Source organism: Ursus maritimus, unplaced genomic scaffold (genome assembly GCF_017311325.1).
Source record: "Ursus maritimus isolate PB19 unplaced genomic scaffold, ASM1731132v1 scaffold_26, whole genome shotgun sequence".
In the NCBI taxonomy this organism is placed as follows: Eukaryota; Metazoa; Chordata; class Mammalia; order Carnivora; family Ursidae; genus Ursus; species Ursus maritimus.
The window spans coordinates 32,656,393-32,670,993 of record NW_024425119.1 but is presented as its reverse complement, the minus strand read 5'-3'; the positions used below and the strand labels follow the sequence as shown (position 1 = coordinate 32,670,993).

Sequence of the window (14,601 nt, the reverse complement as noted above, 5' to 3'; positions counted from 1 at the left end):
AGATGGAGGTAGGAGATTTGACTACACACAGAAGAGGAAAAGGTGACGTAACCATTGGAGGCAGAGACTGGAATGATATGGACACAAGCCAAAGAATACAATCAGCTCTCAAACTGGAAAGGCAAGGAACCTCTGTCTTAGCGCCACCGGAGAGAGGTAAGCTATGGCAGTGCCGTGATTTCAGTTCACTGGTACTGGTTTAGGACTTCCGGCCTCCAGAACTTGAGAGAATAAATTTCCATTTTTTTAATCCACCAAGTTTGTGGTAATTGGTTATAGCAGTCACAGGAAACTAACATAGTTATCAAAGGGAATGGCAGTGTCTTCTAAAGCAGTATCAATTCTGCCACCTAAGAGATTATGCATTGGAAATCATCTAATGCACTATTATGTTACATGTGGTCTACAATTGCTCATTTCCTGGATACCACAGGTTGTGGGAGAAGATAACCAGAAATTCACTATGAAAACTCAAGTTAAGTCTCTATGTGTCTTCATATCTGTTCTAAATCTTTTGAATCAACTTCTCAGAGATAATGACTAAAAATACAACCAAATCAAACCAAATCTCGTACATTCTTTAAATAATTAATGAGAAAATATATTTTAATGGCTTTAAAAGGGTCTGCATTCCAATATTCAAGTGTGGCACTAGGTGTCCTTCAGCTCATGAGAAGTGTATGGTTTCTGTTACTAACCTCTCCACTTTCCTCTGATTTTATGGGTCTACTTCCTCAGCCAGAAGTGTCTAATCTCGCATCTTTTAAAATTTCCTTTATAAATAGTAATTGCAGAACTGTCAGTGGTTCAGTTTTTTTTTTAAAGTGGCTATATATTTAAATCACATATTTGCAATTATAGAAACCTCATAGGAACTCTCCAGAACCCTAAATTCTTTATAAGTATTATCAGAACACTTGGGTAAATAAAAGCAATCCAAGGAATGATTGACAAAATGACATTTTCCATAGCAGATTCTAAAGAATGAGCAAAAAGGGATTAGCTACTCAGGAACCCAACCCGAAGGACAGCCTGATGTAGAAGCAGATGGACCAGGCTGGAGATCAGGGAGCTTCCTTTTGCTATTTTGGGGACAGAAGTGTGAAGCCACTCTGATTTTGGGTTTGTCCACCCACATGGCATTTTAAGCCTCTCTAGCATGGCCACCCAAACCAAGCTTTCCTGAGTGCCTGGCAACAGACCGTGTCATGGGAAGAAAAGGAGATCTAACCAAGTTGGTTCTGCTTGTCTTGAAGAATCATCCCCGGTACAAATATTGTTAGATTAATTGGAAGTTTAAAAAAAAAAAAGTGTGAGGGAAGAGAAAGGAAGAAAAAAAAACAAAACAAGAAACCCAAACAGATTCTTAGTAAGAAACTATTTTAGGGCCTTGGAAAGGTCACATTCTTTTTTTGATCATTAATGAACTGAGATTTTTGTATAGTTCCGCAGCAGCCTTGAGGTACAATTTCTCTGGCTGAGGAGTGCTTGATTATGCTAAATAAACAGAAAAATACATTCATTGTAAAGTCCTGGGGATAGGTTTTTTCCTTGGGGGTGGCAATAAGAAAGACCAGAATGATGTTTTTTCAAAGACTGGGATAATAAAAACAGTATTATAAAAATAGTGTGTATTTTTCTTCCATTCTGCAACTGAAGCCCAGAAGTAGCTTGTTTGTAATTAGGACTTAGCACCCAGACTGTAGGATCAAGCACATATTTAGGGTGAGACAGAAATACTCTTTATATGATACATGCGAGATCCAACTGAATAATTAAAGGGAGAAATAACATATTTCTCTTTTTGTTTAATCTTACTGTTGCTGACGTTTAGGATGCAGATTGGACGAAGTTTCTTCATCTGCATGATTTAATGATACAGAGCGGGTGAGCTAGTGAATATTTGTGCTTTCTTACTACAGTGAGTAAGGCTTAAACCCATAGGAATCACGCAGTCAACTCAACATCACTAGATCTGTAACTCAAATTTATGGTTTAAGACTCCTAGTAAATTATTTTTTTCACAGAGCTACTGTATTTCCCAAGATGTTTCAAATGGTAAAATCCTTCCCAAACTGAATTGCTCAGAATACTCCATTTCAGGCCAGATTAGCCATTTCTAAAATATACATTCCATAATAGAATTATTTAAAGAAAAAAATAGGCATTTCTACTCAAATCAGAGAACGTCATGAATATGCAGAATCCATAGTGTCTCATATGCCAAAAATGCCAATCAGTAAATCTTTTTTGAGAGCTGGTTTGCCTCTGTTAGCAGGGTAAATGATCTCTCTGGAGATTGAAACTGTTTATTTTAGGAATCTGCCTCTTTACTGTCCTGAGTACTTTAATTCCACAGGGGCATAGCTGAATTGAATAGAATAGAACTGCATCTATAATATTTACGAATGCCACAAACAAAATGTTTAAATATTTAAATTTTGCTTTATATTCTTCATCAGACCCCTTTTAATCGTTTCATTCTTTCTTTTGTATGACAGCCACTTTGGACTGTTTGTTACCTAGTGCCTTCTAATACTCTCAAAGGTTTCCTTTCATGACTACAAATGCTTTATGTATGACCATTTCCTAACCCCTTAACTTCAACTAAAGAGGATTGTCTTTCCATTTCTTTAAAGCTATAAGCTTCTCAGCTTATTATGCGTGAGGGTGTAAAAAAAAATTTGGTGTACTATTCTTTACACATAATATTTGCATTTAACTCTTGCCTCTCGAGTCTTAATCCACTGTTTCTCAACCTGAGCCTGTTCAAAGAAACTGCTTCTTACAAATTCTGAGACTTCTCAAGGACAGTTCAAAACATTTGATCATTTGCTGATTTTCTTTGGATGATATCTTAAAAAATAACCTAAGCATGTTCTGATCTTCTGAATGACCCCTGAAGAGCTTAATATTTCCTGTCATTTTAGTCCTGGAGGTCGTATTTACAGTTGATTGGTGCCAAGTAGCACCACATTATTGTCTCTGGCTAATAAAAAATAAGCAGACGTGCGCTCGCTGGTAAATGAGGAGTGTGCCCTAAGTGATGCCCAAATGTCAGCACCACCTACAAAAGGGTTCACAGCAATTAGGACTGAGCCGCGATAGGAGAGTTCAGTCATCTGGTACGGGGCTGCAAGTGGCAAACGAATTTTGGTAAAACAACATCCAAGATCATATTAAATCACTTATTAATTTCAATATTGCTAGCCTTGCAGCTCTGTCTAATTTACAAGCTTGCTTTAGTAGGAGTTACAAGGACAAGAAATGTATAACTAATTTTATGTTGTATGTATTTAGGTAACATTTTAATAATAATTGTAATCACCCTGGATCACTTGTGAATGGTTGATTTGTTTGGTTTCAGCTGTGCTTTCCTCGAGTTTAAGGGACACAAGGCCAAAAGATATAATAATATAAAAATCTAAAATCTGTCAGACAGATGGTCCTTTTGGCAATGCTCAAATCACGTGGTACCAGCAGTTGTCTTCCCAGTATTTGACTCTGGAAATGGCAAATATGTAAGCAGTTAATCAATTGGGCAGTGTTTTTGAGCGCAGCAGATTGAGGAGGGGAATGTTAATTTATCCCATTAAAAATATCTATGTGACCATGTTCTCAAAAGGTGTCTGAGGTCTCATTATTTAAAAACCACCAAAAAATTAAAGAAATTTTTAGCAATCTGATTTATTTCTGCTTCCGTAAGCGAGTCATTTTAGCCCTTAAGAGGATTTTTCGGACTTTTACTGTATTTCAGGCTATCATGCATTCAGCTGTCCTCCTTCAGATATTTTATTATTTGTTTTCTAGTCGTGGGTATGAGCAATATAAGCATAATATAATTGCTATTATTATGAAAATCCAGTGTAAATACCTAAAAACACTCACAACCATTTCTGAAACCGTTTGAAACCACCGGTTAACTTCTAAGAAAAACAGCTAAACCTGAAACCAGTAAATGCTACTTAACTTTTTTCATTTCTTCTACTCACCAAATCCAATCAGCTCCTGAGTTCTCTTAACTTGGTCAATTAAATGCCGATAAAGTCTGTCCCCTTTCTTCATTTTTCCACCACAGGAAGATTTCAGGCCACCATTCTCTCTCACCTGGATTTTTTCCGCGCGCCTTTGCGGACTCCCTCACTCGAGAACTGGACAGCGGAAGGCTGAAGGCGAAGGGGGCGGAGCCAGCTTGCCGGAAAGTCCGAGCTGTCGCAATCTCTCCCGCTGAGCGCAGGCTCTCCAGCACCTGAGAAAGCCACGTGCACACCGGCAAAGCCATGTACCCGACCCGCTGCCGACCCAGACGTGGGAGCAATTACTGTTTATGCTACAGGCTACTGAAGGGTTGTGGTTGTATTTCCGCAGCATTCCAGTAGCAATAAATTCCATAGTTCACTTAAAATGATAGGGGTGTCGTTAGTACTTGATTGCGGCACGCCCCCTCCCATTGATGAATTGGAATGATGGCCTATGTGAGTAAACTTTCCCAATGAAGTTCTGAAATCCCTTGAAGTGTGTACCGAGATTTTCACATCATTCTTTTTAGAAATAATGAGAACAAGTATAGGTGAGACCGCTTGACAGTGGTGACCACCCTCATCACTGGGAATGGTATACCTGTAAAATGTCGTAAAAGGAAGATCAGGACCGACGGGACTTTTCTCCTGTTGTTTTACACTCATACAGCGCTCAGTTCAGCTACATCAGCTCCACCTGGTCAGGAAGGAACTAACTTCGAGCTGACTGTGCGCAAAAGTCTGCTCACTGTAAACCGAGAGCTTAGCGGTCCTGAACGAGGAGTCTTAGAAGCCCTCAATGCTAAACCGCGTGTATCTATTGAAAAGTAATGGCGGGAGGGAAGACTTGAGATTTGTTGGGGGTTTATTAAATGTCAGGCATTGTAACTCTATTGTCTTTTTAAATTTGTATAAATTATATAGAACTTTAAGAGGAAGAAGTGGCGTGGAGAATGTTTTTACCAGCCCAGCACTCTCCTGCTCGTAGCACCTGATGGCCCTTCACGGCACGTGGTCCTGGGGCCCCACTTGTGTCACAGTGTATTTGCCACCTTCTAGTGACCGGAAGGGTGGACAGGAGGACCACGATAGCTAAATAAAATACACCAAACTCCCGGCGATAGTCTGAGTCTTTAATGAGATCTGGAAATGTTAGAAAGGGTCTCTGTTCCTTTTGGACCACTGGCTGGAGGCTGTGGATGGCCAGCACCCAGGATTCCTGCCCCGAGATTGGCCGGCCTGAGAACGCAACGTATGCAGGAGACGCAGAATCAGCAGATGGAGGGTGTTCCCTGGCAACATGTTTTAAGGCCTTAAAGCAAGTCCATCTTGTAGGTCCTATTATTTGAGCCAATAAATTCCTTTTTTCCCTTCCATTTGAGTTGAGTGTCTATCACTTGTAATTGAAAGAATTATAAATGACTGAGGAGTGTTATCCTCATTTTATGGAAAAGGAAACTTTGCCTCCAACTGCCACATTACTTGTCCAGGGTCTCACAAGTAGTAACAGAGTTAGAATATGATCACAAGTCTATCCAATGCCCACGATCCTTTCATAACTGCATTATTTTAAAGTTCTAAAAAGTGTCCATACAGTAAAACTTATTTGCTGTAGAGTTTTATCAGTTTTGACAAATGTATAGATTTGGGTCCCTCCCACTATTTCCATCACCTCTAAGAGTTCCCTCATGCTGTTCCTACATCAGACTCTCTCCCTCCTCTTAATGCCTTGCAATGACTGACCTGTTCTCTGTCTCTAGAGTTTCACTTTTCCCACAATGTCATATAGATAGAATCACACAGCCTTTTGAATCTGGCTTCTTTTCACTTAACACAATGCATTTGAGGTTAATCTACTTTGTTGTATGTTATCAACATAAATGTTTTCTGAAAGCATGCTTACAGCAGCATTTCAATCACACCCTCATCAGTGTTAATGGAGCACATACAGGTTTTAAAAGCAGAAAGGAGAAGAATACAGGGTTGAACAACGCTCTCCTAAGATTTATATCCACCTGAAATCTGTGACTGTGATCTTATTTGGAAATAGGGACTTTGCAGATGTCATCGAGTTCAGATGAGGCCACGCTGGATTAGGGTGGGGCGCTAATCCAATGGCTGGCTTCCTTGTAAGAAGAAAGAAATCTGGACACAAAGACGCATAAGGAGAATGCCATTGACAATGGAAGCAGAGATGGCGAGATGCCGCTGTAAGCCAGGGAATACCAAGGATCGCGTGTAAGCGCAAGGAGGGGAGGCACGGAACAGATTCTCACTCGGAACCAACCATGCTGGCACCTTGGTTTCAGACTTCCAGCTTCCAGAACTGCGAGAGAATAGATTTCTGTTGTTTGAAGCCTCTCGATTGTGGTCATTTGTTATGACAGCCCTAGGAAACTATTATAACTAAACTAATGAGGTATTCAGCACTATTTTCAAGGCAGCTTCTACCCAAACAAAGGGGCCTGACAGAGGCGACGGGGTAAGTGAAGACCAAGCTCCTTTACCTCAAAATTTTGCCTTAGGATGAGCTTGACAATTCTACGACCAAATTGGTAATAGCATCATAGACACTGTTATATGTTACCCCATGTAACAAATTTATTACTAGTAACTAAAAAGTGAAACCTGTTTTTAAGATATTATAAAAATATAGAAACTTAATCATGGCCTCCCATCAACTAATTTTAAAGTCAACTTACCCAAAATCACTGTGTTTCTATTCTGAAAAAAAAAGTTCAAGTTGGGGGGGGACACCTTTCAACAGTCTTTTTATTAACAACCTTCAGAAGATTATAGACTCAGGAAATTAAGTATTAAAATTTAATTAAGTCACCAAGTAACACACACACAAAAAAAGAAAAGAGTAAAGGAAATCCACATTCTTTTAGAGAAGAAATCTTCTGAAGTACATTTCAGTCTGCTGCTTGGATTTTAGATATAAATAATTTGGGATATTTTTATTAGACTAAAAGTGTATAACATTTTGATACATAAGATATGTAACTAAAAGATAAGAAATTCAGTCATCAGTAAATTAGCATTTTAGACAAGCCAAGAAAATGGATTTTTTTTTTCCCTTAAGAGACCCTGTAAGTATGTATACGTGTTGATCTTGTTGATTCAGTTAAAAATGTCAGTTAATGTAGCTTGTAGTAATCATCGAAATCTTTGATTCTCAAATCTGGCTCCCTACCAGACACTCCTGAACAACCTGAAAAGATACAGATTCCTGTTCCTCACTTTCCAAGTTCTTATTTGATAAGTCTGGACTGGGACCCAGAGACTCTATTTTATTTTTTCAAATTCTCCAGGTGATCCTAATGGGCAACCAGGTTTGAGAACCACTAACATGGAATACTCTCTCACAGAAAGCAGCTTTGATCTCCCAAAGCCTGGGGAATTAGAGCTAGGGTCAATCCAAGGTCAAATACCAAAAGCAAAATATTAGAATGGAAGTAATCTAATACTTAGGGTCAAGAAACAGAGGCCGGGTCCAAAAGGGAAACCAGGATCCAGGGTGGAAGCAAGTTTCATGAAACAGGAATGGAGATTGGAATGCCAATGAGAAATCATAATCAGAAGATCATAAGGCAGAACACAGGGAGCCCTGAGATTCAGGAGTTTGGGCTTAGCCCAAATCAGGATTCAGAGAAGGCTTTACCTGTATCAGACCTGTCTGTAGACTCATGCTTTTATGTAAATTCCTCTATTAGAATACCAGCTTATTCAGGATTGAACTAGCTCCTCCTCTTCCTCCTCCCCATCCTCTCCCTCCTCTTCCCCTTTCTTCTTTTCCTTCTCCTTCCCCGCCTTCTTCCTCTTCTTCTTCTGGCATTTAGCAGCTTGCTTTAGTGTCCAGCATTAGATTGAGTGATAATTATTGAAATCTCCAAAATTGAAGTTACCTACTAGGTAATCTTATTTCAATGAAATAACACCTGCGTGTGCGCACATGCAAGCTCGTGTGTGTGTCTCTTTACGTCTGTGTGTATATTTTTTGTAGAACCTTTCAAACAATTAACTGTTGCTTAAGAAGTAATATTTATTCTGTGCTATTGAACTTATAAAGAAAACCTTCTAAAAATGAATTTTCAACTTCAGGTAAATTGAAAGGACAGTTGCTATTTCTTGGGTAACAGTAAGACATTTATTTCTTTATAATTTGTTTTCATTCATAAAAAGGACAAAGCACAGTCCTATACTACTCCATTGAAAAAATGATAAAAAATAACTAAAAAAATCAATTCAATATTTATCAGTATCAAATAAAACTACTATCACCTTTCCTGAAATACAAAGAAACAACAGATATGTCTATATCTATATAAAGTTTAATCAAGAATCTTGCGTCTTAAGCAGATGATACATTAGTTAGTTTGACAACAGTTGAAAACTGATGGTCCCAGTCAAATTTGTACAACTGTATGAGGAAATGAAAAGCTCGAGTTATCAGTGTATGAGAGATTTTAATCTACCTTATCTCTGTCACAAATTTAAAATTAAACGACCCACCTCCAAAGTCTGTTTACTTACCTTTCAGAACCATTTCATGCAAAATCTAGCCAGTTTTGCTCTTTATTGCACTACATTAGAAAATAAAAGGCGAGCATGCATTTGGCAAAAGATTTAGTTGTTGTCGATTATATAAAAACGCCCAACATGGGTCACATTGCAAAAGGAAAACCCCAAAGTGTAACAATGAAAACACAAACATTTGTACAGAAGGCTTACAGAGTTTTCGTTTCCCTAAAGTATGAAGAGATTTTGTTTCCCTTTCAAATAATTAAGTATTTTATGAAATCTGGTAATGATTTTAAGACTGTTGACATACTTCCACTGGGAAATCATCCATTTCACTTATTTTTAAAAAGTTTCATTTTATAACAAAGAGTTGAATGTAAACTAATGAAATATTTATTGATATTTTCATAATGAAAGCTCTAAACATTTACACATAGATATATAGTACAAAAATTATACAAATGAAAGAAAGGGGGGTAAAGTAGTAATAGATCTATTTTGCTTCCTGTAAATATTTTTTTATGAACCTATAAGGTATCCTTTCTAAAAAGATAAACTCTATCTCTAATTAGCTAGCAAGGTTGTGCTAATAAAATAGGATTATACCTCCTGAATCATCAGACATTGCACTATTTTATGAGCCAGCTAATCCTTTATTTCTCCATTTCTTTCACATCCACACTCAACACATTTCCTTGCACACCATGGAGAAGGAAGAAATGTGCATCTTCCTTTTTACAACTTATAAAAACCTAAAGCACCAATGCTTGGGAGACACCATTGGACAGACACATTACTTGTCTCCTCCTGGCCTTCCAGTATGCATACTTTCAAAGTACCATTAGCAATATTTTGATTTGGTATTTTTAGCCAGTTTTCAGTATTGCATTGAAGTGGGAAATGAGCTTAAAACTAAATTAAAAAAAATAAGATAGGTATATTGCAGTTTTTCCAACTTACAGGTGATTTCTTGATACCTTCAATAACGAAAGGTTTTACTTAGAAATGAAGCACAAAAACAAAGATACTAGAATATTATTAGATCACGCTGATATTCACTTAACTGTCATTTATTCCTAGCTGTGTAAAACTGTCACATCTCAATTAAAAAATGGAAGCACTCTACTTTTCAAAATTCATCATCCCGCATATGAATAAATACAGCAATAGGATGATACTCTAGATAAGAGCTGTGATTTTTGAGGTTTGAAATTGATGACAAGAAAAGCATAAAATAACTTCAGAATATAATATAAAAGTAAAGAAAAATCTTCATATGGTATGTTAACTTTACTACTAAACAATGAACTTAAAAGTATTACTGATTTCGAAAGGCAAATATTTAGAAAATTACTTTCTTCCAAAATAAGAAACTGGAAACAAATTTTAGAATTGGTTTTCAATATTCAGAATCTTTTAACTCATTCAGTAAAATCATTTGTTCATGGAATTTATGTCAAAATGTTTCAGTTATACTCTATCTTTTGTGAAGACAACTCAAAATGTCATGAATGATAGGGGCCATTCAAAAATATGTAGGACCCGAAACAGAGAATAGTACAAGAGACTGTATTACTCTTACATTTACCACATACGATCAACATTTCAACCTCTATTATATTTCACAACTTGTTATTAAGTTTAAAGCACCTGTGTATGGTGATTTTTACTTTCACTCTACAGCCTATAGTATTGAATTGAACACTGTAACTTGTCCCATTGGATTAAATCATGCAACTGTCACAGAATCAGGTTAAGTGGTTTATAAGGCATATTGGAACGAGTTAAAAATTATTTTATATCCACTTAAAAGTTTATTCTTTTGGATGAAAGGTTCCTGAATGCCTCAGTCATGACGTGTGTTGTAAATCAGCTGGATAGTTTGTTAAAGTGTGATTTATTTGGCTTCGGGCAGAGCCACAGGAACTGGGAGGAATTGTAGTCATCATAGGGATGAAGGTGTCCTCTGTGCTGGGCTGGGAACAGCAGCTGTCACACCACATTCAGATTGCCAAGTAGACGACGATGCCAAGCGCAGGCAGCAGTAAGCCGAGAAGACTTGGTGATAGGGTCGACACACCTGTGAGGTAACCACAAATGTGTGTATTATTTCTTTGAGAATGACACTATTTCTCATGTACCCTGCTCTGGAGAAGGCCAGGGTATGCAGGCCTGCAAAACAAATGGTTCCTTTAAAAAAAAAAATTCTGTGTACTTCAGTGATTTAAAGAAAACAAAAAGATTTGATCAAGAATTTCGTGTGTGAGAGCACGTGGCTGTTTCTATCACACGTTCCTATAAATCATTTATGATAAGATCACAAATGTTTGTTTTCTTACCAGAAGATGTTAAGTCAAGAAACATATGTAAGTTAGCAAACAAACAAGTGGGAAAAACAACCACACATATGTAAGCTGTTAAAAAAGTTAGATAAAAAGTTGTACTAAAAATACTAATAATGTTACCTGGGATAAAAATATCATGGGTATACTAGATAGATTTTGCATAATTTCGTATTTCAATGGTTTTAAGACGTTTAGGTGCTTACACACAGTGATTTGAGGAATATATTGTTGATAATGGTAAATAATCTATTCAAATTTTTATCTAAGGAAAAATTGCCCTGAGATATTATGTTACAAATTAAAAATAAATATGATACAATGTACTATAGGCTTATATGACATCTTGGGCCACTAATTACATCCAGAAGGGCTTCTCCTGTGGTCAAGTTAATGGGCGCAGGTCTTGCCCACACTGAATTCGTGAGAAAAGGCTACTAAAAAATGGGATTGAGAAGGCGCACTCTTCCTTTCCACTCCCCACATCTTCAGAGAACACGCTGCTGGAACCAATGCTGAGCTAAAAAATACAATCAACAGCTCGTGAATATAAGAGATTTGTGTCAAGTTGTAGAAGTTAATTTGAAACCTTACAACCATATTATCTCCCGTGTTAACAGTGGCCCCAAACAGCCCTTTGGAATATTCCTCTTATATTAGGAAGAGTCAGCATTTCTCTTGAATCTCTAGCCAATAAAAGCACATTCACGTTCCCCACCGGCTGGAAGATGATCGTATCTCTCTGCACGCGGGTATCTCACGAGTGCCCTGCCAGCAGCGTTGAGCGCTGCACGAAAACATAAGAGCAGTATTATCAGACACAGATAAAGAAATGAGCAGCACGGTGAGGGTGGAAAGTGAAGGCGGAGCCACAAGGGCAATATAAACGGCCCTCAAGTAGCTGCTGAGAGCGCATCATTGCCGCCGCTGCGGGGTAACCTTATCCACAGCGACGAGAACACTCACAGCGACTATGGCAGCTACTGCTTATTGTTCTGCAGCCGTGAGACACACACTCCGCATGCCTTTTATAGATATTATGATATCAACACAACAACCTGTGATGGTAGGTCTTACTAGCTTGATTTTATAGATTAGGTAACTCAGATTCAAGTAAAATGACTTGCTCAAAGCCAATGGCCAGTAGAGGGCAGAGCCAGGATTCCATCGCAGATCTGCCAGGCTCCAGAGGCCATACTCGTTCTATCTTTTTGCCGCTTTGTGTAGACAGCTTTGGAAAAGGACCAGTTCTAGGAATGCATAGGGACACTCCACGCTTCTAAAGGCACAGAAGGAAAATTAATGACATAGGAGAAAGCACAGCACCTAAGTTGTTTCAAAAAGAGTCTTTGTATTCACATAGTATTTTTTCATTCTATTTTTCTACATAGATACTTTTAAAATAAGCCATAGCCCACATGTAATTTTATTCTGATAAGGTGACCAATAATAAACCTCAACCACACAGAAAAACATTAGTTTTCAATGTTTGACCTAAGTTAAATGATCTGTCCTGAAGACTTTTGTCTGAAAGTGACTGCAGGGTCTGTCTTTGCTCTGTCCTCTGACCACAAATTACACCAGGGACGGATACACGTTCATGTACTTGCCTGAGTATGTGGGTTGGCTCATAGGAACTGTGGCTGCAGAAAGAAGTGTAGTCAATTGTGGATGCCATTTTGGAGTTTTGGTGTTAGTATGAAAACCAAACACAGTTTCATAATTTGTGGCTTCAACATCAGGATATTTGATTTATTTTAAATAAAGTCTTCATGTTTATGTGTGTTATATTTAATTTCTCTAATGGCTCAAGCTTATGTAATTGTGGTCTTCATCTTCAATTCTCTTTCACATTCCAAGCACAAATTAGAGACCTAACTGAATTACTATTTAAAGTCATTTTAAATGTGGGATCCCTACATTCTTGAAGCATTTTCAATATATACTGGTTTTATATCTAACAAAATGTATATCATAATACTGCTATCAAGTATAATGTCAGTAATTATAGTGGTATGCAGTAAACATATATTTTGCTCTCACATATTTATTGCATCTCAAACATGAATAAGTCATCAATCTTGTGAATCATTTTTCCCGGTCAGAACAAAGGTAATGTCAATTTAGAGTACTGTATCTTTTTCATTGGATTTTCTTGATTTTTTTTAACCTAAACTGCCCTGATTAATTATTTCCTTTAGGAAGGATTCCTGCTGGAGAGAGTTATATATTGAGAAGGGAAATTCCAATTAAAAGTTAAATAGTGCTTAATAATCTTCACAAGTTTCATGATAAGTAGAGAACCATTCTAGTCAGTTTTTAATACAAATCTCTTTCATGATGCTTAAATTTGGACACCATGGTCCAATCTAAATTGCTACTGCTGCTGATGCTGTATGACGGAAGTTTCTTCTTGTGGGGTCAGTTTTTGTGTTCACAACTCTTAATACCTCTAGATTCTGAACAACTTCAGGACAAGGAATATATCCAAATTGTATTTTCAGCTGTGTTGACTAATACCAAGTGCAGTATATAGTGCGTACTTGACCCATAAGGTTATAAATAATTCCTCCCGCTATAAGCCCTGAGCCTTTTCTGATTAAGAGCAGAAGATGGGAGAGATGGCAAAGGGGCAGAACAAGGGGTTTTAAAGAAGAAAGCAAAGGAAACCACTTGACCTGTAGTGGAACCCTTGGTATTCCTTTACATTTTATATTCTCTCTGTTTCATAATCTCTCTAACTTTTAGGGACCTGGGGAAAGGAAGGGGATTACCCATTCCCATTAATTCTTTTCCTCAGGAAATCATTTTTCCCCCATCAGAGAGATGATATTAGAAACACGCATCAGCGCCTGGGTGTCTCAGTCGGTTAAGCGTCTGCCTTCAGCTCAAGTCATGATCTTCAGGTTCTGGGATCAAGCCCTGCATCCAGCTTCCTGCTCAGCAGGGAAACTACTTCTCTTTCTCTCAAATAAATAAACAAAATCTTTAACAATATATAACAAAAAGGCATTTATCGGGGTACCTGGCTGGCTCAGTAATACAGCATGTGACTCTTGATCTCAGGGTTGTGAGTTCGAGCCCCACATTAGGTGTAGAGATGACTTTAAAATATTTTTTTTAAAAGGCATTTATTTTACTGCTCTGTCCAGAGATCTTCCAAATTGTCTTTCAGGCTTATAATTTGCCCTGGGCTTAGGGAAGATGAGATGGTTGATTCCCCACTGCCTAAAGTTAGCATGCTTAATATACACTCAGTGTATTAGGTACATATCAGTAGATGTTTGCTGTTGAAATTTATTGAGTTCGACAGAACTCTTGCTGGGATAGCAGCAAGCTTAGAGAAGTGAAAGTGTATAAGTCTGTCTGGGACTGAGCATGAAAAACCAGTTCAGATGGAAAAAGAACAAAGCCTCATGTGTTTATTGAGGTTAGTGTGACAAACACAGATCATACCAACTCTACGCTGAACTGGAGATACTTCCAAGGTCAAAATGCCATAACGACCCCTTCACTGAGTGGCTAGTGCTGTGTTACCAGGGATGCCCAGGACTGCTTTACTTCCCATCTATTACCGGGAATACTCAATTGCTCAACCACCCTCCCTTCATGATGGCCCCAACCCTAGTTAATCCCTGCTTCTCCTGTCTCGGTCTCAGGACCAGCAGATCCAGAACTGGTTGCTACCTCCCTGAGAGCCCGTTCTGAATGCTTCA

The 14,601-nt window shown here is 38.0% G+C and overlaps 1 protein-coding gene across 1 annotated transcript in view; it reads right to left on the bottom strand.

Annotated features, from left to right (window-relative positions):
- Positions 1 to 7,884: 7,884 nt before the first annotated feature.
- CNTN1 (contactin 1) overlaps positions 7,885 to 14,601 on the bottom strand; it is a 148,177-nt gene continuing 141,460 nt past the window's right edge. Inside the window, exon 22 of the mRNA XM_008704710.1 lies at positions 7,885 to 10,623. Coding sequence (XP_008702932.1) covers positions 10,547 to 10,623 — 77 coding nt within the window. The 3' untranslated portion in view covers positions 7,885 to 10,546. The remainder of the gene's footprint in view (positions 10,624 to 14,601) is intronic.